The 26524-nt window shown below is 38.7% G+C and overlaps 1 protein-coding gene across 1 annotated transcript in view; it reads right to left on the bottom strand.

The window, feature by feature from the left end:
- btbd9 (BTB (POZ) domain containing 9) overlaps window positions 1-26524 on the bottom strand; it is a 142108-nt gene that overhangs the window by 21771 nt on the left and 93813 nt on the right. Inside the window, exon 9 of the mRNA XM_039748354.1 lies at window positions 19592-19699. Within this exon, the coding sequence (XP_039604288.1) occupies window positions 19592-19699 (108 nt within the window). The remainder of the gene's footprint in view (window positions 1-19591; window positions 19700-26524) is intronic.

Below are 26524 nucleotides of genomic sequence, written 5' to 3'. Positions count from 1 at the left end.
AAGATATTTCAATGTTCTTTAAACGTTTTGAAGAATCGGCGCTAAGCTTACAGATGGCTTAACTTCTATTACAGAGCTGATTGTGTGGCGATCGGTTACTTGGGGAAAGAAAAGCACTGACTGCAGTGACGGCTACGCCAATATATATTGAATATAAAACAGAAAGAGAAAATAACAACACAGCTAAAAACGCAGAGACAAATTTCGGCAAAAGTTAAATGCTTGTGTCATGAGCACGAGGCGGCTATGCAGTGTCTGCAACGGACGGCCATCCACCGTGCATAAGCTACTTTCCTGACATTGGCGGGCTTAAGGAGCCACCGATTCTTCCTCTGCCCAGTGCCACCACAAGCCTAGAGCCGCCCCTGAGTACTGCTGCAATAAATTATTTCATCGAAGTGAAAACATGTTTAATAACGTGCTTTAACTCCTATCATAATAAAAATGATATCACTTATACATCTCAGTATTTTAGTTATTCAGAGAGCTGTAATATCACGAATGTAATGGATTCTGTGTCCAGTTGGAGGAAGAGAGCCGGTTTAAGAAGCAAGTAGTGATTCACACACATAGGCACATAGAAGATCAAATACAAAACAAAGCATTTAACATGCTACTTTAATTACGATGTGATTTGAGAAACTGGTTAATTAAACGATTTTAAGATGAAGTTTATGATGTTCTACTTTAATGACAAAATAAACTACGTGATTAAAGTGGAAATGTCGAGATTGAAGTTGACATTTCGGCTTTTTCCCCACTGTGTGCCTTTTTCTCTGTACCCTAATAAGCTTTCATATGACACTCAGACAGTGGGCTACAACTCGGCTTTTCACGGCGACTTTGATATGTGACTTCTTTTTATTTCCGGCACTGTGCGATTTTGTGAACGTGAGCTTTCAAGTTTCTCCAACACGCTATGTCACTCGATCAACTTCCTTTTGTTGATTATACCACGGTTTATTTGAACAAATAGTATGTTTTTCCTTTGCCTCCACTTGGTATTCGCTGAAATTCTTATATTTCTCCCGTGCTTTTCCCATTGTCTTTTCACAGAAGGCTGAGCTTAAGGGCAATTTATATTTATTTACATATTCAAAGAGGCGTAATTCTGGGAGGAGTTCGGGCGTTACATAAAGCGGGTGCACGAGCGTTAGTTTTCATGCTGATCGGGATTTATGTAGCGGAAGAACGTGGAAGTTGGAGTACGCACAGATTCCTGCATCTGGATTTTTCTGTGCGTAAGCACATTTCGCTTTTGTGCTTACGCCATGTTATAGTGCGAGTTCTACGCACGGCGTTATACATGAGGCCCCTGGACGTCCACGGAAGACAACAGTGGTGGATGATCGCAGAATCATTTCCATGGTGAAGAGAAACCCCTTCACAACAGCCAACCAAGTGAACAACACTCTCCAGGGGGTAGGCGTATTGATATCCAAGTCTACCATAAAGAGAAGACTGCATGAAAGTAAATACAGAGGGTGCACTGCAAGGTGCAAGCCACTCATAAGCCTCAAGAATAGAAAGGCTAGATTGAGAACATATAAAAAAGCCAGCACAATTCTGGAAAAACATTCTTTGGGCAGATGAAACCAAGATCAACCTCTACCAGAATGATGGCAAGAAAAAAGTATGGAGAAGGCGAGGAACAGCTCATTAAAAGGTGTCTGATCTACAGGAGTTAGAATTTGGACTTAAAAGTACAATGTATATGAATATACAATATATGCATGCTTTTGTATGCATGATGTTTCCTTATTCATATTGAACATTTTCATACTGTATTTGTTATTGCTATAAAGAGTGCAGAGTTCATAAGTAGAAGGTGGTTATTAAGGAGAAACTGAAATTAATTGAATAAGTAAAGGTATTTTTTTAGTTATGCATTTTTATGTGTTTGCTTGTATTTACTACTATAAAATTAGATACCAATAACACCTGATGGAAAAGGGTAGGGTTTAGATGCAAAGAATCATAAATGGCAATGATGCAAGGTGAAGCAACTTAATATTTAAAAAAATCATTTAATCTTGTTAAAGTGTTGGCTTAGATCAGACACCTCCTTTGTGCTGTGTGGTCTAGTAGCTGAAGAGCTAGACTGCAAACCACAAAGTCAAAAGTGATATGTGAAATGCATGAAACCACATGATTGAAATAACTCTTTTAAGTTCGACTTGAATGTCATGTCTACAACCTCAACTGTACAATTGCGTTACAAGATGGATGAGTGGATGGAATATAATAAATTAAAATTAAATCACAGCCTACATTTACATTACTCAAATAGATAAAAGGTACAAATTAGTTTTGCTTAGATTGCAACAACAACTATTTATTGTACAGCCCGAAATCCGGAGCGCTGCAATAGACATTAATAGGCTCTGTTTATTCACAGCCCCCCCAAGCGCCTTGATTCCTTAAAAAGACAAGAAAAAATCTCCCAAATACCCTTGCAGGGAAAACAAAATGGAAGAAATCTTGGAAAAGGCAATTTAGAGACATGCCCCTTCCTTTCCAGGTAGGTTGGGCATGCAATAGGTGTCAAAAATGGGGTGAATACAATATACAAAACAGAACAGAGTAATCCTCTTCACAGACCTACTGTAGATGCCACAGATTAGATCCCAATCTTCATCAAAATGTTGGCGATTAAATGATGAAAAAAACATGTGTACATGCTCCATTAGAACGCACCGTACCATCAACTTACCAGGTATCCCTGGAAGACAAAGGTAAATTACTCTAAGAGGCTTTACATTATGTAAAAAAAAAGTAAATTAGGTCTTCCAAAATTTACAAACAATTGATTGAATGAACAAATGAAAAACTAATCCTTAAAGAGAAAGGAGAATGCAGAAATCATAAAGTATAACCAAGACCGAGACATTTTATGAGAATGAAAAGGATTTTGCATTCTTTGGAAACAGTAAGTTGAAGAATGTTATTTAATGTAAACAATCTGGTTGTTCTGCATAAATTAGGTTTAATCAGGTATGCATAAGAACAGATCTGAAAATAAAGTATACCAAGATCATTTAATGGCTTTTGGCAACGGAAATGAATCTTCCTAAAATACATCCAATTCAGGCTTCTTTCTAAAATGTATAAACTGGGAATTCATTAGCCATACAAACTGGAGAGCAGGCTCCCACCATAAGTCACTATATCAGCTGAAGCAATTACTTGTTCAGTTGCATTCAAATTGTATAAACATTTCTCTGTTTAAAGACTACTCTGCTAAATATTTAAGGCATGTACCATGAAAGATGAAATAAAAATGTTTTTTTTCCCTAACCTGAAAATCAAATACAATCATGGTGTTTCTATATATCTCTGAAATCCTGCATGCTTAAGTAAAAAGAACGCTGAAGTAGAAGGATTTTGTCTGGCAAAGCACACACATTCCAAAGCTGTAACAACACAGCTTAACACAGATAGCAGCGCTCCTCTGTTTCCACATAAGGAATAGCAGCTGAGACTGCAGCACAATAATTAGAGTGTGATTGATAGTCAGAGAGCTGAAATTTGAATGAGCATGGGGAGTCCCATGCTGATGCTGCCATCTGCTGCTCTGCTGAACCACTGAGCTGCCATGTGCGCTTCTGTGTCTGTAAACCAGCCAAAAGTAAACTGTGTGAATCCATTACAAGAAGGACACTCGGTACAGTCATATGTGCAGCTCTGAAAGAGGTATACATTTAGGAGAACAGAGTTACAAAACACACTGCCACCTTCTTAACATTATATTTTAAAGGAGCAGGTTCTACACCAGTATAAATTCTCATGAAGTGTGTATACCAGCATACTAATAAACAAAGGAAGTACATTTCTCATCAAATTCTCAGAGAAATGCTGCTTAGTCTACTTACTTTTATTTTCCTGCATTTAGAAATGTTCAGCATTTTTATTCCCAAGTCTGGACCAAAATATTCAAGTGGATCCTAAAAATAAGTTCTTATATTTATTAAAATGACTAGGTTTGTATTTTTATTGTGCTACTAAGTGGTGTAGTAGCTAAGGAACATGAGATAGAATACAAAAGGGCAATGTGTGATCCCTAATGAAGTTTCACAGCCTATAGGTGCTGTAAGGATATTAACATGTTTTGCTGAAATTTATATGTTCAGAGCTTTGGCAGGTTGCTAATTAAAAAAGAAATCAAACAAATTAAAGTATGTTAGTTTTTAGCATATCCACAAGCCATTAGTGACTTACAAAACAGCAACAGTGATGACAAAGGTATACATGGGGAATGTTTGTGTGTTCTGTGTTTACTATCACAATAAGAGCAAAAACAGCTTAGTTTTAATAAATATTTATTTACCTTATAGAAAAATGTCTATTTTGTTGCAATATGTCCATAAGCTTTATGGGGAAAATAAGGATGGGCTCGAAAATGGCTAGATCCCTAGTACATGTAGAGACTATGCAGAAGAGGGACATTTTGTTTAATTTTATGTTGTAATTTATTACTATCTACTGTTATTTTTAATTTATTGGCAGTAGTAAAGAAGTTAATGAGATGGTCAATAAATAATATTATTAGGAAAGATATTCTCACACTATTCATAACACATAATAAAAAAAGGTCAGAACAAATTAAATGGAGACGAAGCAACAAGAAATATAGCTAAGAACAACAATCTGGAGTTGCAGCAAACTGGAAAAAAGTAGGTTAATCCTTGCAGGGTGAATGGCATATTGCTCTAAGGGAGACCTTTGTCAAGCATATCACAGAAAAACTAATTAGACTTGTCAGTGGGTTACAAGGTGGAAGCTGTGACGGCAGACTGAAAGATTTTGACCTCTCATGTGCTTTCGACTGCCACAGAGTGGAAGTAGAGACCATCCTGGGGTATAAATGAAAATGCTTGCTGCCATCTTCTTTACAACTAGAATATAGAACCTTAAGCAGCTTTAAACATTCTCATTCTGTTATATAGTCACTGGGTATGGTGCCACATTTGGCATGCTGAGCTGCAAATTTCCTCAGGGCAGTGAGCAATGCAGTCCGAAATGCCCACCTGGCTCTTTTTTTCTTCTTTATTTTTTAACTGCTGGATAGCTGCCACATCCTCGGCCTGTGCTGAAACCCCCAAAAGCATTTCACTAACTGATGATTAGTATTCTGGAAACAAACTTGCCTCTTATGTGCCTGTCATATTTAATTATATTTTAAAACATACTCAACTTCATTTACTGCATCTAACCACTGTGGAAAACTTAGTGCTTGTGTGTTGTGGCCTTAGTTGCACTCTATATATGTTGATTAGTCGATTCCATTGCCTCTCTGTTTATCTTAAGAAATGCATGTATTTGACCACAGTGTTCAAGGGAATATGAATTAAATGGTGGAAAGACTCAAAGTGCAATTGTTTATATCCAAAAGATAACAGTTAATGCTTGCACAAACAGAATAAAACAACATTCTAACCATAGCTGCTTTCTGGAAAAGTTGTGCTGAGTTACCTTTCTCTTCCTTTAGCCTTAATTATACCATTACACAAGTGGTCATATACATCATAAAAATGGTAATTTTTAACAGGTTAAAGTAGCAGCTACAATGTAGTATGAAACATTTAAAACAACAAAAAAGTACTTTTCAAATAATAGCTATTTCTTTTAGTACAATTGAGCTCAGGTGCATCCCGTTTCCCCTGATCATCCTTGAGATGTTTCTGCAGCTTAATTGTAGTTCACCTGTGGTAAATTCAGTTGATTGGACATGATTTGGAAAGGCACACACCTGTCTATATAAGGTCCCACAGTTGACAGTTCATGTCAGAGCACAAACCAAGCATGAAGTCAAAGGAATTGTCTGTAGACCTCTGAGACAGGATTATCTCGAGGCACAAATCTGGGGAAGGTTACAGAAAAATGTCTGCTGCTTTGAAGGTCCCAATGAGCACAGTGGCCTCCATCATCTGTAAGTGGAAGAAATTCGAAACCACCAGGACTCTTCCTAGAACTGGCCGGCCATCTAAACTGAGCGATCGGGGGAGAAGGGCCTTAGACAGGGAGGTGACCAAGAACCCAATGGTCACTCTGTCAGAGCTCCAGAGGTCCTCTGTGGAGAGAGGAGAACCTTCCAGAAGGACAACCATCTCTGCAGAAATCCACCAATCAGGCCTGTATGGTAGAGTGGCCAGACGGAAGCCACTCCTTAGTAAAAGGTGCATGGCAGTCCGCCTGGAGTTTGCCAAAAGGCACCTGAAGGACTTTTGGACCATGAGAAACAAAATTCTCTGGTCTGATAAGGCAAAGATTGAAATCTTTGGTGTGAATGCCAGGCGTCACGTTTGGAGGAAACCAGGCACCGCTCATCACCAGGCCAATACCATCCCTACAGTGAAGCATGGTGGTTGCAGCATTATGCTGTGGGGATGTTTTTCACCGACGGGAATTGGGAGACTAGTCAGGATAAAGCGAAAGATGACTGCAGCAATGTACAGAGACATCCTGGATGAAAACCTGCTCCAGAGCGCTCTTGACCTCTTTCAGCAGATCAACGACCCTAAACACACAGCCAAGATATCAAAGAAGTGGCTTCAGTAGAACTCTGTGAATGTCCTTGAGTGGCCCTGCCAGAGCCCAGATTTGAATCCGATTGAACATCTCTGGTGAAATCTTAAAATGGCTGTGCACTGACGCTTCCCATCCAACCTGATGGAGCTTGAGAGATGCTGCAAAGAGGAATGGGCGAAACTGGCCAAGGATAGGTGTGCCAAGCTTGTGGCATCATATTCAAAAAGACTTGAGGCTGCAATTGCTGCCAAAGGTGCATCGACAAAGTATTGAGCAAAGGCTGTGAATACTTATGTACATGTGATTTCTCAGTTTTTGTTATTTTTAATAAATTTGCAAAAACCTCAAATAAACTTTTTTCACGTTGTCATTATGGGGTGTTGTATGTAGAATTCTAGATTAAAACATTGTTCCTCTATTCTATCCAAGTCCTCGCTTGTTGTGTCAGGGTCGTTGGAGCATTTTTTTGTTTACTGTTTTGAGTCTGAGTATCATATTCATATATTGAATACACTAAAGTACAAGTAAACAAAGATATTGATCTTTCCCATTCTTAGATTTTAAAATTCACACCATTATGGCGTGTTGTTAATAATATTCAGCTTATCTATACTGATGTTCCTATCAACTACTTGCTTAAGCAATGTACTGTAATGCTCTGTATGTCACTATCAGCTCCAAAATAATCTATACATACTCATTTCATCAGTGGTAGACTTTATGGAATTTCTGGAAAAATATTAGACATGCTCAGCCATTTTTAGTATTGACTATTTAGGATAGGCAAGCAACAGTTAATGATGGAGCAACGCTTAAGATAGGCTACAGAATTTTCCAGAATAAACAAGACAATGACTTATTCCTTTACAGAAAATTCATGTTGTTTATTTACTTTATTCATAAAGCACATTTAAAGCAACCATTGTTGACCAATGTGCTGCTCATTAAGATATATGAAGATAAAAAGAACTGCATTCCACAACATAATAAAATGAAATAAAACGACATAAAACACAATAATAAAAAAAAATAAAAATAAAAACATTAAATGAACCAATTCTAATCAAAAGCCAAAGATAAAATGTGTTTTCAGCATGGATTTAAAAATGGTTACAGCTGTTTTAGACCTGACTTGAGCATATAGTCTGTTCAAAAGCCTTGGGGTGGCTGTTGCAAAAGCACACTCACCTTTACAATTTAGTCAAGCCCTCTGTACCGCTAACAGTGTCTGATCAGAGTAGCTAAGTGTAAACGGTTGGACATATAGAAGCATACTAATCCATTTAGACACTTAAAATGGAAGCAATAGCACCTCAAAATGAACTCTGTAATGGACCAGATGCCAATGACAGGAGATTAATATTGGAGAAACACATTCAAGTTAACGTGTGCCAGACAAAAGCCTAGCAGTAGTGTCTTGGACCAAATGTAGACAAGAAAATGATTAGTGGGTAACTCCAGCATATAACAAATTACAGTAATCCTGTTGCAAGGAAATAAAGGCATGAGTCACCTTTCCAAGATCTGCAACAAACAAAAAATGAAGTCTTAGCTAAAATTAGTAGCTGAGGAAAAAATAGGCCTCAACAACAGAATTCATGTGTTTATCTAATTTGAGGTTACTGTCAAATATAACACCCAAGTTCCTAGCACAGGATTTATTATATGGTGCAAGTGAACACAATCAAAGGCACTGTAAAGATCAGAGAGCCCAAACATCTTAGTTTTCTTTATATTAAAACAGAGAAAATTTAAAAAACACCCAAAATGTTATTTTTTCCACACAGTCCAATAAGTACTTAAGGGAGTGACCCTGTTTCAAAGGTAAATACATCTATGTGTCATCAGTAGTAACAGTGAAAAGAGATACCATATTTGATAACAGTTTAGACACTGCGAAAAAAGTATCTATTACTCATTTATTCTTTATATAACAAGACCTTAACAAAGGTCTTCATAACATTTATAATACATCTGTAGATTATATTTTTATCTCTGTGCAGTATGGAATATTGACATGATGGTAAAATTACTTTTTAATATGAAGGGTTCACAGGTCTTATGCTAAAGATGTAATATAATGAGAATGGTTTATCAGTTAAGCCACCTCAGGCTAGTCCAAAGTTAATATTTGTTAGCAGGTCATATCACAGAAATGAATTCACACTTTATTGATGCTTTTTAAATGTTATGAAAATCCAACTACTGTGCATCAGATACAATCGGAAACAAGCAAAAGCAGTACTTTGTATGCCAAAGTCAAGTTGTGGTAATAAAAACATCACGGTCCAAAGGTCTAAGAGCATAAGTAGTTCAGAAGACCCATAATCAACTATTAATAACAAGGTCTAAAAGAGCAGACTTAGTGCCGAGGCTAATTTTGACATCTTCATTTTATATATTGTAGTGCTTGCGTAACGTCTGCATTAGCTGAGTCAAATTAAGTAAGCTGGCTTCAAAAATTGCTTCCTGTATTCCTTCCTTTTGAATATTATATAGTAATAATTCTTTGCATTTATATAGCGCTTTTCTCACTACTCAAAGTGCTCAGCAATTGCAGGTTAATGGCCTTGTACAAGGGCCCAAGTGAGCAGAGTCCCTATTGGCATTTACGGAATTCGAACTGGCAACCTGCCGATTGCCAGTGCAGATTCCTAGCCTCAGAGCCACCACTCTGCCTAATATTATATGATCACACACCAAAATTACCAAATTCATTTAGTCAAAAAAAAGATGAAGGTGTAACATCCTTCAAACTTAGATATACCACTGCGAATTTGAAGCTTAATTTTTTAAAATTTTTCCTATGTGCTGGTCAAAGAACTTGCATTTATGGTAACCTTAATGTTTTGTTAGGACTGATTTAATATTACTACCTTCCCTGATTAAGTAACAATAATTTTCAGAGTTATTGATCCAGGGAATTTAAGCAGTGCATGAAAATAATGCTGTACTTCAGGGATATCAGGCAAATGTAGGTAATTAAACTTCCCTGTGTATAATATTCTCTGACCTTTATAATGCAAACTCAGGCACAACAGAGGCTTTTTTTGAGTCATATATTTGAAGCTTATGTTATTAAACTATGTAGGACTAAGATGTTTCTAAGAAACAACTACAGTATGTAAAACTTCACAAGTATAAATTAAATGTATTCTCTCTCAATGTACTGAAAATATTTTTTCAACTTCACTAGTATCTTGCTTCTCACTTGAATCATACTCCCTGACCTTCTGGTCCTATTTAAAAAAATAATTTAATATATAAAAAAATACAATTAATTGTATCTAACAATAAGACCAGATATTTACGTCAGAAATATCCTGTATTGCAGAACAAACTGCAGTTTCACAAAAAAGTTTTCACTGCAATATGTTTGCTAGCTTTTTTAGTTCCTATCTGATGTAGAATAAGCAGCAAATCAGGTAAACATATCCTACTAAACAGATTTATCTAGTGTGCTCTCCCTTTAGGGCAAACATTTTGTTAATTTAATGAAGTGCTTACTAACATGCATTCTCATATGCAGCAGCACTAAAATCCATTTTGAATAAAACACAAAAGACTTCTACTTCAGAAAAAAACAAGAAATATGTCAAAGAAACATTTGGGATTTTGTGCACAAAACAATGATTAAAAATATAATATCCCCAAAGGTAAAACTGATTATTATATGCGTTCTTGTATTATGTTCAGCTACTTAGTAATGTAAAACAGGTCCAGCAAGGCAGAGAAGTGGTTTGCATACCTGCTTTATAATTCCACCATTCTGTCTCCTTTCTTTGTGGAGTTTGAAAATCCTCCTCATGCTGGCCATGTGGATTTTCACTGTCTCCCCTTCAAGATATTCTGGTTAAGTGGCAACTGAGAAAAGGCTTGGTGGAAGGGTGTATGGGTGTGGGTCTATGTTTGATTCGTCTTGACACTCAATTCTACTGGGATAAGATCTGCAGTTTGTTACCTCCCTGTACTGTAATGAAATGAAGTAACAACAAAGATGTTTAACCGAAATAAGAACTGGTCAGTCTATTCTGTCAAGGGATTCACATTTCAGTCAAGCCTATGTTCCTCAGTTAAGTCACAATATTAAACGAACAGCAAACAAAGTAAGTTCAATGATATTTAAATATTATCAAGATAATTAAAAACATACATACTGCAAGTGTACCAGTGACTTTATCGCACTAGAAAAAAACTTGCGTGTTTCAACACATAACTTAAACTTGAAAATCCATAGTATTTATTCAAACTGTAGCAGAACAGCAACCTATCTTTGAAGCGATCTAATAAATTTCAGCAAGTCGAGTGTTACTTATTCAAAAATAATAATACACAAGGCGACTTACTTTTATAACACAATTGGTGACATTTCTTTTTGGTTTTCCAATTTGAGCACAGGCAGGTCAAGTGTCAGTACCAAGATTTGAACCCACAACCTCAGGGTGCAAGGTCCAAAGTCTTAACCACTACACCACAATGCCTGCATTTACAAATCGTAACTTTAATAAATACAAAATTTAAAGATTATTGAAAGTAAAAATAAAATCTAGTAGTGTATGATATTAACCTCTTCATGTTTTGAAATTTATTTTACTTAAATTAGTACATTAATTTTATTAGTGACAAGCCATCCCCCGCAGCTTTGCCTGCATATTAGTGAAACAGGACATTGAGGAGGGCCCCACCCAGCTCGCTACTCCTGACGTCACTCTTCTCCCTCCCCTTGGCCCGCAGCCTCTGTCTCGGATTAGCACAAATATATTGCTCCTGCAAGTGAAATGATTCTTAGCCAATGAAAGAAGTTGCAAAATCAATCGGAATGTTCAAGCAATCATAGAAAAAAAAAAAATCTAAATCTCTCAAGTATTTCTCTCGTTCGCTAACTAAGTGCAGTTAAGGTTACGCCCCGAGGCAGACGCGTGAATGAGGAGGACTCTGCCCCCCTCCCCACAGCCCGATGAGTCTCTCTCAAATTTGAGCTAATAAATTGGTACACAAGTGAACAGTGATATTTAGCACGATGAGAAAGTCATAAAATCAACGGAATGTTCAAGCAAATTATAGAAAAAAACAAAAACAGGTCTAAATCCATTAAGTAGTTCTCTCATGAAAAGTGGACAGACATACAAACGGGTCTAAAAAACTAAGAAATTTCATGCTTGGACCACAAATTTTTTTAAACCATTTCTTAGCGAGCACCTAGGTCAAGGATAACCTACATTCCAAATTTCAAGTCCCAAGTCATCATGGTTCGGGAGATTTCGTGATGAGTAAGTCAGTGGTATTTGGCTTTTATATACTGTATATAGATTAGGTGGAATCATCCAAGATGAATCAATATGTAGAAGCCAACAAATCTAATCTGGCACCCAAGTAGTTGTTTAGTTTGTTGATGAGTTGTAATTATGGATGTAGAAACTTGGTAATCAGGTAAAACAATTTCTGGAGTACTCGAACTGTGCTCTCCCTTCTTTTTTATTTTCCAAACCATACTGTATATTTTGCCTTGGTTCAGATAAGAACTGTACCCTACAGCAGGCATTTTTACTATTGCTACAGTAATTTTGACTTCTTAATTATGGCTACGAAGGTGAAAAAATACATAGTTAAATATGCTACATAAATAAAGCTGACTTGACTTACTTTTGATTAAAAATATATATTACATGATAAAAATGTCACTGAACGGTTAGTTTTTTCACATTCATCAAGAAGGCCAATAATTTTAGAAATTACTTTGAAACCAATAATGTGGTTTCACTTAAACAATCAAGGATGCCAAGGTTAACCACTCTTATTAAAGGCCAAAAAAAAAAACTTGTTTAAAGATGTTATGGTTAAGCTTGTTATATGATGGGATGGGACCACTGAAATGAGTGTCAGGTTTAGCTTCCTTCTTTTAGTTGTTGCTTAGTCACATTTTGATGTCAGCATGAGGCTTAATCAGAATCAAAATTCACTTTATTGGCCAGGTACACTAATATGTACTAGGAACTTGTCTTGATAGTATTGGTGCAGTATACAAAGATAACACAAAATGCAAAATATGTATACATTATTTCTTATATTTAATGATAAAATATGATGCAGCATACAAAGGTAATACAAAAAATAAAGAGATAGCAGGATTAAAATGTCCATGCAGTCTAGTGCGCATGGATACATAGATATTGAATAGAACCTCAGTCCTAAACAAGAATAACTGCACATGGAAAAAAAAACTCTTTAGGTGACAAGTTGTTTTAGCTTTCACTGTGCATTTGTCGGAGGGAAGTGTCTGAACAGGTGATGCCCTGGGTGAGGCAGATCAGCAATAATCTTCACGGCCCTCCCTACTTACCCTGAACTCATATAGGACTTCAGTAAGTTACAACCTATGATCCTTTCACAGGCTTTGATGATGCATTGCAGATTGGCCTGAGACTGAACAGAGGTGGCACCAAATCAGACAGTTATTGTCGAGGTCAGAATGGATATTGCTTGAGGGAGATTGAATTTCCTCCGCTGACGTAAAAAGAACATTCTCTGAATGGCTTTCTTAATAATGCATGTGATGCTATTGTCCCACTTAAGGTTTTGTGGCAGCACAGTGCCCAGAAACTTAAATGATTCTGTCATCCCAACAGCTGAGCCATTTATAGCAAATGACAGGTAAGCAGGTGGCTGTTTCTTGAAATTTACGATCACCTCCTGAGCTTTTTGAATGTTAAGGTCCACATTATTATGAATGCACCATAATGTTAGATTTCCCCACCTCTTATCTGTATATGGATTCATCATTGTATGAAATGAGGCCTATCAGTGTTTTGTCATCTGCAAATTTAATAAGTCTGACAGATAAATCTCTAGAGGTAGTCTTTTGTATAAATTGAGAAGAGTAGTAAGGAAAGGAAACATCCCTGTGGTGCACCAGTACTAAGGGTTAATGGGTCTGACATTTATGTGTCCAACTGCATGTACTGTTTCCTATCTGTAAGGAAGTCTGTGATCCAATGGCAGATTGAACTAGGCAGGTTGAACTGGGTGAGTTTTCTTATCTAGGACCTCTGGGATAACTGTATTGAAGGCAAAGCTAAAGACAAACAAGATCCTCAAATATGCTCCTGGCTTATTTAGGTCAAATTTACTGCATCATCCACAGACTGGTTGGCTCTGTATGCAAACAGAAATGGGTCCAGGAAGTCTTTTGTGGCATTCAGAATAATGAGGTAATTCAGAATAAGGCGTTCAAAGATCTTCATTACCACAAAGGTGTAGTCGTGTGGACCTGTGATTTTTTTTTTTTTTTGCTACTGGACTGATGATGAAGGTATTGAAACATGCAGAAACAGTGCACATATCCAGAGATTGGTTGAAAATGCCTGCAAATATCATAGACAACTGGTCTGCACAGTTTTTGAGTGTGAAAGGGGAAATAACGTCCAGCCCTTCAGCTTTTTTTAAATATTCTGCTTTTCATATAAGCTGCAGACGTCTTTTGCAGTGATGACAGGAGGGTGAAGCGGAGGAGTGTAGAGTAGTAATAGTGCAACTATCAGGCAGCTTTATGCCCCATTGTCTTTCAAAGAGACCATAAAACTGATTGGCCAGACTGGATAGCCAGAACTGCTTGATGTTTGTTTCTTATAGTTAGTGACCTGTTTAACACTGGAATCCCTGAAGCCTACGAAAAAAGTCATAATGCTGGGCCATTTGTATATGTTATATGACTTTGCAAGGTGACAATGAATTTAACACAAAAAGACAAAGACGGAGCACCAAACTAATGGTAAAGAAAACATAAACTAAAGCTTCCATCCAGAAAAGCACAATTCCACACATACTTTCAGCACATGCAGCATTCTCATCATTTGATTGGAATGGTGAGTTGGTAAAGGTTACAGGTTGATCTTAAGGATGTCTGTATTTCCGATTCACTGTTCAAAATCATGGCTCCCACCCCAGTAAACTGGCTGGCATGACTTGCAGAGATGTATTCTCATCAAACTTAAAAGGATCAAGATTGATGTTTCAACAGGAAAAACTCTGAAAGCACTATTTGGATCCCATAAGCTTCTTGCTTTCAGCATTCAGTAATTGCGCTAAATTGTAAAGCTAGGGAGATGTTAATGCTTTGTAGACTGTAGCTTGTAGATTTTGAGTTTTGTTTTGTAAATATTTGCCTACAGGAACACATGGCACTTTGTGTTCCACTGCTGACTGTGGAATGCTAGTGCTTACATTTGGTGCCTTATTAATTAGTACAAAGTTTACACATTTAAAAACAGGTAATGCTAAGTTACAATACAATATATAAATAATATGCCAAAATCCTCTCTGTCTTTCTTTATTAGGATGGTTACTTTTTATGTTCTCTCTCAATTTTCCTGCCTACAGCGTATGTATTTCTATTAACCATTGATACAGTTACACCTCTTTGGTTTCAGAACTACTATTAAAGGAGGACTGCTGCTCTCTCTGGTGATTTGATTGGGAATGCTTGTAGCTTATAAGAAAAGAGAGTAATAATGAGATGCTGCAAAGATGTGCACAAGATTAAACTTGTATGATTATTGCCAATGAAAAGTCTGAAAATACAAACTTATCCTCATTTTAAATGGATTAACTCCTCTTTATCCGTAATCTGACTTTGTTTATTCTGAAATATCTTATGCAGTTGTCAAGCAAGTGTCTCCATTTCTCTTTTTATAAGCTGTAATAATTAAATGTTTTGTTCTTTCAATTAAATTACTAAAAGAGTACATTTGTAGAATTTAGGGCTGGGCAATATGGACTTAAACTGATATTGTTATTATTTTGACTTTTTTGATTTTTATTTCATTAACTGTTATTACACTATGACTAACATCTGCTTAGTCTAGTGACCTGCCTTGCCGTAAGTAAGGCATGGAGGGCACACGGTTTCAAACCGTGCCTTAACGTACCCAATAGTATATAACACAACTTGCTCTATTGAATGTGCAGCGTTGTACGTTTAAAACGTAGTGAAGGTAAAGTAAAACATCTTCTAGTACAGAGAACAACTGAAGTTTTACAAGAAAAGGCTAAGTTTAGAGAAGAGACATTTTTAGTCCATTTCTTTTTTGCTTTCTATTCTATATGTGTAACAACCTTTTTCTTTATTCTTGTGTGGACTGTTTGCTTTGAATTTTCACTAAACCTTTTATAACGAACTTATGGACTGAGAGATTTCTTTCAGCACACGTTTGACTCATGCTTGATCCTGCCTTACCTACGAGCACCTACACTATCTTTTAGTGAAGTGATATAATAACTTTCTGAAACTTGAATTTTACTGTCAAAATGAATATAAAATATTCAGTAATGCAGTTTACCCTACATCTGATAGACGAACGTTGAATAATTCACACAAAAAAAAACAAACAAAAAAACTATGAAGGCTATTATTTTTTTTTCCCCAACACAGAGCAGAAACAGTGCAAAATGGACTGGCAACTCACTGCAGCTGTTATCTCCTTTTACCTGCTGCTTGTCCGCTTATATTGTATGCAACTGAACAATAAACATTTTATGGTACTTTGTTTGGCAGGGACCCAAAACATTTTGCTGGGGAGGCAGAAGGGCATATTGTAGATACAGTAACATGTTTTATCTTTAGATGCTGTACTGTACTGCTTGAACTGTCCTGCCAGGTAAAGACAAACTATTTGTAAACAGCAGAGCTAAGACTACTTGTTCTAAAGTCTTCCTCTTCTTATCCTTGATATTTTTTTTCTCATGCTCATCATCACCAAGCAACATAGGTAGTGCAAGTATAAGAAGATAGCTGGAGATTCGGCGAAATGTATTTAAGGATCAGAAGTAGTACAGTGACATGAAATAAAAGTGCTGTATATCGTAATATCGTTTATGGCATTTTAAGTTTATTAAATAACGAATCAAACTGAAAATTCATAACTTTGCCCAGCCCTAAAAGAAATTAAGGGAAATCGCATTCAAGCTGGAATCCAGGAAGCAATTCTTCACCCAAAGGGCTGGTGGAATCTGGAATGAACTACTGCGTTATGTAGTTAAAGTAGAAACCTAAGTAATTGGATGAAATATTAGAACTCATTGGCTATAAGCTGTTTCTGTAGCCGAGGATCAGACCGCCAAGGTCCCCGCCTTCGGCCACCACTCAACTCACACTGCACCCAACCTCCTTGGCCCCTCCCATAGGTGATGAGCCCATAGGGAGTGTTTTGTTATTGGACTTCTGTGCTCGTCAGGGATTGTCCATAACGAACACCATGTTCAAGCATAAGGGTGTTCATATGTGCACTTGGCACCAGGACGACATGGCCTCAGTTTATGATCGACTTTGCGGTCGTGTCGTCGGACTTGCGGCCACATGTCTTGGACACTCGGGTGAAAAGAGGGGCGGAGCTGTCAACTGATCACCACCTGGTGGTGAGTTGGCTTTGATGGTGGGGGAAGATGCCGGTCAGGCCTGGTAGGCCCAAACGTGTTGTGAGGGTCTGCTGGGAACGGCTGGCAGAGTCCCCTGTCAGAAGTAGCTTCAACTCCCACCTTCGGCAGAACTTCGACCACATCCCGAGGGAGGTGGGGGAGATTGAGTCCGAATGGGCCATGTTCCGTGCCTCTATTGTTGAGGTGGCTGACCGGAGCTGTGGCCGCAAGGTGGTCAGTGCCTGTCGTGGCAGCAATCCCCGAACCCGTTGGTGAAAACCGGCGATGAGGGATGCTGTCAAGCTGAAGAAGGAGTCCTATAGGACTTTTGTCCTGTGGGTCTCTGGAGGCAGCTGATAGGTACCGCAGGCCAAGCAGAATGCGGCTTCGTGGTTGCTGAGGCAAAAACTCGGGCATGGGAAGAGTTTGGGGAGGCCATGGAGAACGACTTTCGGACGGCTTCGAGGAGATTTTGGTCCACCGTCTCAGGAGGGGGAAACAGTGCAGTATCAACACCGTATATGGTGGGGATGGTGCGCTGCTGACCTCACTGGACGCTAGGGTCAGTGGGGAGTACTCCGAAGACCTCCTCAATCCCACTAATATGCCTTCCAATGAGGAAGCAGAGCCTGGGGATTCTGAGGTGGGCTCTCCCATATCTGGGACTGAGGTGGTCAAAAAACTCCTTGGTGGCAGGACCCCGGGGGGTGGGGATGAGATACGCCCGGAGTTCCCCAAGGCTCTGGATGTTGTAGGACTGTCTTGGTTGACACGTCTCTGCAACATCGCATGGACATCAGGGACAGTGCCTCTGGATTGGGAGACCGGAGTGATGGTCCCCCTGAGGGTGTGTTCCAACTACAGAGCGATCACACTCTTCAGCCTCCCTGGAAAAGTCTATTCGGGGGTTCTAGAGAGGAGGGTCCGTCGGATAGTCGAACCTCAGATTCAGGAGGAACAGTGTGGTTTTCGTCCTGGTCGCAGAACAGTGGACCAGCTCTACACCCTTAGCAGAATCCGAGAGGGTGCATGGGAGTTTGCCAAACCAGTCTACATGTGTTTTGTGGACTTGGAAAAGGCATTCAACCGTGTCCAAAGGGGGACCCTGTGGGGGTGCTCCGGTAGTATGGGGTACTGGACCCCCTGATAAGAGCTGTACAACCGGTTTCAGAGCTTGGTACACACTGCCGGCAATAAGTCGAGCCCGTTTCCAGTGAGAGTTGGACTCCAGGGCTGCCCCTTGTCACCGATTCTGTTCATAACTTTTATGGACAGAATTTCTAGGCGCAGCCAGGGTGTTGAAGGGGTCCGGTTTGGTGGACTTAGGATTGGGTCACTGGTTTTTGCAGATGATGTTGTCCTGTTTGCTTCATCAGGCCATGATCTTCAGCTCTCTCTGGATCGGTTCACAGCTGAGTGTGAAGCGGCTGGGATGAGAATCAGCACCTCCAAATCCGAGACCATAGTCCTCAGCCAGAAAAGGGTGGAGTGCCCTCTCAGGGTTGGGGGAGAGATCCTGCCCAAGTGGAGGAGTTCAAGTATCTTGGGGTCTTGTTCACGAGTGAGGGAAGAGTGGAGCGGGAGATCGACAGGCGGATTGGTGCGGCATCCGCAGTGATGCGGGCTCTGCATTGGTCTGTCGTGGTTAAAAAAGAGCTGAGCCGTAAGGCGAATCTCTCAATTTACCAGTCGATCTACGTTCCCACCCTCACCTATGGTCATGAGCTATGGGTAGTGACTGAAGCAACTAGATCGCGAATACAAGCGGCCGAAATGAGTTTCCTCCGCAGGGTGTCAGGGCTTTCCCTTAAAGATAGGGTGAGAAGCTCAGTCATCCGGGAGGGGCTCAGAGTAGAGCCGCTGCTCCTCCGCATCGAGAGGAATCAGATGAGGTGGCTCGGGCATCTGATCAGGATGCCTCCTGGATGCCTCCCTGGTGAGGTGTTCCGGGCACGTCCAACTGAAAAGAGGCCCCAGGGAAGACCCAGGACAGGCTGGAAGGACTATGTCTCCCGTCTGGCCTGGGAACACCTTGGGATTCTCCCGGAAGAGCTGGAAGAAGTGGCCGGGGAGAGGGAAGTCTGGGCCTCTCTGCTTAAGCTGCTGCCCCCGCGACTCGACCCAGGATAAGCGGAAGAGGATGGATGGATGGATGGATGGATGGCTACAAGCTGGCCAAATGAGCCCTATGAATCAAATAGCCATCCACTCATTTTTTAAACTTATGTTCTCAAATTCTACATAACTTAATTTTAAGCAATGTAAGCCTCACTGCAAGGTTAAACAAACATTTGTTTACCTGTCATTCTACCACATCACAGGACGAGGACAATTTAAAAGGCAAGGTACATTCAGAACATTTGCTTCTCTTATTGGATTGTTAGCAGATTATGTTCTCTCGTCCATGATTCAGAAGAAGGAGGCATAAAAATGTTTGCTCTAGGTGTATTTCCAAGCAAATCTGCAGACCCTCGAGAACTACACGCAAATGTAATTTACAATTCACATTTGCAAATGGAATCTTGAAAGTGTCTGACAAAATTTAAAACACACCAAATTATTTAGAAATTTTTAAATTATGTGTCACTTGTGGAATAAAATACTGTACCAGAATGCAACTTTTATAGTTAAGATAATGATTGAAACAACAGACCTGCAGTTGACCTTTGTGCGGTCCACAACTTTCGTCCACTGTTGCTGATTTGTCGAGACCTCTATGTAGTAACTATAACTCCGGTCATCACAGTCCCAAAGTAACAACCTATGGAGAAGCACAAATACCTCTTTGAACCACATTCTGAAATAATATAAAGAAAAAGATTAATTCCAATATTAACATTCAGACCTAGGTAAAATATGATCATTTTGGAGAGAGACTCTAGAACATTGGTAATTGTATGAAATATCCATTTATAACAACAAATCTAAGTAACACATTAATGTTAATAATACTATTTTCCACAACAAAGTAAAAGAAAAAGTGAAATATTTGTTTTATCTAAGAAGAAAGAATCTTTATTGGAAGAGATTTTCAAAGTACAATTTCAAATTAACAATGGTACCTGTGTGTAAAAAGTGGTTTCTGTGGTTACTCGTGACTGCTTATTCTATTTTCCTGTAATGCAGAGAGTGTGATGTCTATCCTTATACAGTCATATGAAAAAGTATGGGAACCCCTCTTAATTCTTTGGATTTTTGTTTATCATTGGCTGAGCTTTCCAAGTAGCAACTTCCTTTTAATATATGACAAGCCTTACGGCAACAGTAGTAGTTCAGCAGTGACATTAAGTTTATTGGATTAACAGAAAATATGCAATATGCATCATAACAAAATTAGACAGGTGCATAAATATGGGCACCCCAACAGAGATACATCAATACTTAGTTGAGCCTCCTTTTGCAAATATAACAGCCTCTAGACTCCTCCCAATAGCCTTTGATGAGTGTCTGGATTCTGAATGGAGGTATTTTTGACCATTCTTCTGTACAAAATGTTTCCAGTTCAGTTAAATTTGATGGCTGCCAAGCATGGACAGCCTGCTTCAAATCATTCCATAGATTTCATGATATTCAAGTCAGGGGACTGTGGCAGCCATTCCAGAACATTGTACTTCTCCCTCTGCATGAATGCCTTTGTAGATTTCGAACTGTGTTTTGGGTCATTGTCTTGTTGGAATACCCAACCCCTGCATAACTTCAACTTTGTGACTGATGCTTGAACATTATCATGAAGAATTTGTTGATTTGTTGAATTCATCCGAACCTCGACTTTAACAAGGGCACCACTCCCTGAACTAGCCACACAGCCCCACAACATGATGGAACCTCAACCAAATTTGACAGTAGGTAGCAGGTGTTTTGCTTTGAATGCTGTGTTCTTCTGCCATGGAAAGCACTTTTTGTTATGACCAAATAACTCAATTTTTGTCTCATCAGTCCAAAGCACTTTGTTCCAAAATGAACCTGGCTTGTCTAAATGAGCATTTGCATACAACAAGCGACTCCGTTTGTGGTGTGAGTGCAGAAAGGGCTTCTTTCTCATCACCCTGCCATACAGATGCTCTTTGTGCAAATTGTACTGAATTGTAGAACCATGTACAGATACACCATCTGCAGCAAGATGTTCTTGCAGGTCTTTGCAGGTGATCTGTGGGTTGTTTGTAACCATTCTCACAATCCTGTGCATATGCCGCTCCTGTATTTTTCTTGGCCTGCCAGACCTGGGTTTAAAAGCAGCTGTGCCTGTGGCCTTCCATTTCCTGATTACATTCCTTACAGTTGAAACTGACAGTTTAAACCTCTGAGATAGCTTTTTGTAGCCTTCCCCTAAACCATGACACTGAACAATCTTTGTTTTCAGATCTTTTGAGAGTTGCTTTGAGGATCCCATGATGTCACTCTTCAGAAGAGAGTAAAAGGGAAGCACAACTTGCAATTGACCACCTTAAATACCTTTTCTCATGATTGGACACACCTGTCTATGAAGTTCAAGCCTTAACAAGCTAATCCTCTATTCCTCTTACCTTGCTGCTCCATCCTTATCATCCTTTTCCCAATATATCCAGAATCTCTCCTCCTCACCTGACCAAACAAATGCAATCTTGCCTCTCTGACTTTGTCTCCAAACTGTCCAACCTGAGCTGACCCTCTAATGTACTCATTTCTAATCCTGTCCATCTTCGTCACACAATGTGCAAATCTTAACATCTTTAACTCTGCCACCTCCAGCTCTGTCTCCTGTTTTTTGGTCAGTGCCACCGTCTCCAACCCATATAACATAGCTGGTCTCACTACTGTCCTTTAGACCTTCCCTTCCATTTTTGCTGATACCTTGGTTGGCCTAGACCATGAAGGACCTTAAAACTAAGAGAGACGTTTATACTGAAAATGAAAAAGAACAGGTAGTCAATGTAATTTTCATATTGTAAAAGTAATGAGCTCCCAAGTTTTTAAATGTGTAATCACCATTGCTGCTGATTTTTGCATATATTGTATTCTGTTTAAGCTCCAGACCAAAAAATCAAAACTGCATTGCAATACTCGAGTCACAAAGTAACAAGTATGAATAACTTGTAATATCAGAAAGAGAGCTTAAAATTGCTTAAGAAAAAAAATGGCTACCTTAGTGATATTATTGACACGTGGTTTAAAAGAAAATATGGAGTCAAGAATGATGCCAATATTTTAAACTTTAGCAGATGAAGATGTCCATTTTCCTTACAGTACCTGGGGATGAAATAATTATGTTTTTTTTTCACTATTTAGCCTAAGAAAATTTTCAGTCAGCCAATATTTTACATCAACCAAACTGGTCACCAATGCAGGAAGTGGTAATGTTTGTATGATTCCTGTATGTAGATAGACTCAAGCATCATCAATATAACATTGAAACTGTAAACCGTGCCATCTAATAATGGTACCAAGAGGAAGCATATACTGTAAATAATAAAATGCCAAGGGACAAGAGCTGATCCATGAGGGACGCCATGAGACAGATGTGACACATTAGACCTAAACCCACCAATTGCAACAAACTGCTATCAATTTGTTAAGATATAATGTAAACAAAGCACAGGCCCTTCCATTATTGTTTAATTAATGCAAACAGATTATTTGAGACAAGATGGTCTTAAAAGTGACCTGCAACAGCATGTTCTAAGATTTTATGTGAATTAGAAATAGGACAATTAGGAACGGGAGATTAGAAATAGGACAATAGTTTTTAAAAGTCCCCTGGGTTAAGCCAAGGCTTTTTACGGATAGCTGTAATAACAGCCATCTTAGGGCTGGATGGGACCAATCCAGTAAAAATTGATGTTTTAATAATACTGGTAATAAAAGGGAGGAGAAAAGATAGAATTGCCTTAATCAAAAAGGAAGGTACAGAATCCAGAATACAGGCAGTGGGCCTAGCATTCATAATAAGCTTATGGATTACAGAATCATACAACAGTGTAAAACTTGAAGAACGGCTACAAACTAGGGTAAGAGATGAAAAAAGTTCTGATGGAGCAACTGCACCTTTATTGAAACACTGAAAAAAAATCAGATCCATCTTGTTATTAAAAAGGGTAGAAATTGCTGACAGCAATTATGTGCAGGGTTGAAGAACTTAGAATAAAATGTTCTAGGATTACACTAACCATGTAGGATACAATTTGTATAAAAATCAGTCTTGGTCATTTATAGTGTCTGTTCCTCCTAAATAGTCACACAGCCAACCATGCTTGTTTTTCTATTAAGGCATTTAAGCCTTCACCCACAAGCTTTCATGTGATGTAATTCAGGAGAAAACTTTAAAACTTTCATTTAAGAAATTCTGCAAAAATTTGATTTGAGTCTGTAATATCCGTTGTAAATTTGTGTTACTTGTAAAAGTTAGGTTTTTTTTTTTTTAATCAGTTTTATTCTCTCAGTCACGTTCACATGGTATAATGAACTTGCCTCTCGCTCTTTGAATTGATTGCGTTTATCTCCATTCTTTTCACAACAGCCGCAGTGACCACAGTTGGTGCTGTGGTTAATGCCAGGTCAAAACTATCTGTTGTACTGGCAATCAAAGATACAATGCCCTGTGACAGCTATCAGGCCATCATGTGGCATTTGCGCTTTGACAACAAAGACACCCGTGCAGAACGTCTGAAAAATGACAGATTTACATGTGCAATGCTACTCTTTATTTAGGAATGCATCCCAGTTGTCCCATGGGAGAAAGACTTTTGAGACTGTGGTCATAAAACTGTTTCTGGACAAAGGCAGAACCGTAACAACAGACAACTTCTTTACATAGCCTTCACTGGCTAATAAACTGCTGCACTGCAACACAACTCTGCTTGGCACCATAAAGTGGGATGGGAAATTCCACCTGCAGGTAAAGTCATTTCAGTATGCGTGCAATTCCCCACGCTAGTGTTTAGATCTGGCAGTACCATGTGGACAGATTATGCACCCAAAAAGAAGTCTGTCTGCACTCCCGCTATCATGTACCATAACGCAGAGGTTGGGCAAGACCAAAACAAAAAACATGTTCAAATGAAATACCGTTTTCATGCATGGATGTGCATGCAAGCATGCGAGAGGCATGGACAGATTTTATATCATTCAAGTGGTTACTGGAATCCTCTTTAATAAAACCCCTGTGTGCGTCCAGGTGTCCGTGTGTGTCTTCTGGTAAAGTGCGCATGTGCGAGGCCGCACCACGCATTGCACCGTGCTTCGCCCATGCGCACGGCACCATGGAGGCGCACACACACTGGAAGCTGGGCACACAGTGAATAGCCTAGTCACAGCCGCGCATGATAAGCAAATAAAGCACACACACTGGAAGCTCGGCACACAGTGAATGGCCTAGCCGCGGCCACGCATGATAAGCAAATAAAGGACATCATTGCTGGGGAGAGTGCTGATTCGGTAGTCGCGACCGCCCACATAAATCCGTTGCTGGGGAGACACCACACATACAATAATCAGCTCCACGCCACCACAGATTAAAATACTTGCTGGGGAACTGCATAGTACTTCCTGGGGAGATGCCACAGGCACGATTATCAGCTGCACGCCACACATTACATCAGTTGCCGGGGACACTCTGCTGATTGCCCACTGTTGTGACAGAAAATTAAAGTCATATTTTGGACATCAAAGCCAGTATTACTGTGAGAGAAAATTAAAGGCACACAATACAGTGATGCATATTACTGCCACATACGTATCTACTAACAACATGCCACCCAAAAAAAAAAACACGACACACCAAGTAGGACAAAAGACACAAACAATCAAATCCTATATAAGCAACATCTCCTGGAAGAACGGTCAGCTCAACAAGTAAACATCAACAAAAGAAAGGCTGAAAGACAAAGAAAAATGCGAGCAAATAGATCGATTGAAGAAAAAGAAAATGAGCATCAGAAAAACACTAAAAGAGAAAGACTCAGAAGACCAAACCTTAGAAAAAGTTGGCATTTACTTGCCAGAACCAGTATTCAGCCACGGTCAGTTATATGTTGCATTATCAAGAGTTAGAAGTTTTACAGATGTTGTTGTCAAGGTTGTAGATGGTCCTGAACAAGGAAAACTGTTGCCAAACCCAGACAGAATATTTACAAGAAATGTTGTCTATAATGAAATTTTACAAAAACATTTCATGAGGTAACAAAATACAATTCTTCTTCAGATATTGTGTATTACAGATTGTTACAAAGTTTTACACTAAGGCAATATTAATTATACATACTGTATTGTCATATACGTTTCTATTTTATTTTTATTATTATTTTACTTTAGGCTTCTTGCTAAAATATTTTTGACAAAAAAAAATTAAGACAACAAACAGAATGAGGTCAAGATCCCTTGCCATTTAATATAGACTGTTCCTACTAATGTTTATGCATTACTGTTCTAGCGCCTGTTACTGTAACCTTCTTAATGTCTAGTATAGAATAAACACTTTCACAAAGGTGCAACTAAACAAGTGTGCTTCTATTCAAGAATAAAACTGAATAAAAAACATGAAAATAACAAAAAGATACCAAGAAGTCATGATTCACCAGCGTTTATATGTCTGCTTATATCTCTTCAGTGATATCTTTTACAAGTAGCAAAACTTTACTGCACTGGCCGTTACAGACTCAAAGCAAATGTATGTTTTTATACTATTGTGGCAATCTGGGTAAATAAGAACAGGACAACTAACAGCTGTCTGGGCCTCTTCGATTGTATTTTGTTTACTCTGCCATATACAAAATGGAGCACTCTTGTTGACTCCGCAATTTTGGGGATCCTTCTCTCAGTACACCTCAAAAAACAAAAACAAAACATCCTGTCCGAGGTGTGTCCGCCCCATACAATTAGAAACCTCCCCTTCCAGCCAATAGTAACAATAACAGAAATTCATTACTCAAAACGGAAAATGTAGTGAAGACCCGGGATTGAACTGGCAACCTCTCGATTTAGAAGCAGCGGTTTTTACCTCTAAAGCAGCCATGCAACTGATAAATGGGCTTTGGTTTTTACATACTGACAGCAACATGTAAACCTTAAGTTTAATATTTGTAAATTACAAATACTACCTTGGAAGATGTACATGGAGAAGAGCACTATGAGTGCTTCAAACAAAACAGATGAATAAAACACAAAGCTAGCACAAACTATTTCTGAATGGCGTTGTGTGTTGCTATTTTCACAAGCTGGTCCAACTAATCTGGCTAAACTTCAAACAATGGGCTTTTGTTGCATATATATATATATATATATATATATATATATATATATATATATATATATATATATATATATATATATATATATATATATATACATACATACAGTGGTGTGAAAAACTATTTGCCCCCTTCCTGATTTCTTATTCTTTTGCATGTTTGTCACACAAAATGTTTCTGATCATCAAACACATTTAACCATTAGTCAAATATAACACAAGTAAACACAAAATGCAGTTTTTAAATGATGGTTTTTATTATTCAGGGAGAAAAAAAAATCCAAACCTACATGGCCCTGTCTGAAAAAGTAATTGCCCCCTGAACCTGGGCCACCCTTAGCAGCAATAACTGCAATCAAGCGTTTG

The sequence above is a fragment of the Polypterus senegalus genome, chromosome 3, assembly GCF_016835505.1.
Source record: "Polypterus senegalus isolate Bchr_013 chromosome 3, ASM1683550v1, whole genome shotgun sequence".
NCBI classification, from domain to species: domain Eukaryota; kingdom Metazoa; phylum Chordata; class Cladistia; order Polypteriformes; family Polypteridae; genus Polypterus; species Polypterus senegalus.
Note: the sequence above shows the minus strand (reverse complement) of the source record. Positions and strands in the feature narration are given on the sequence as shown.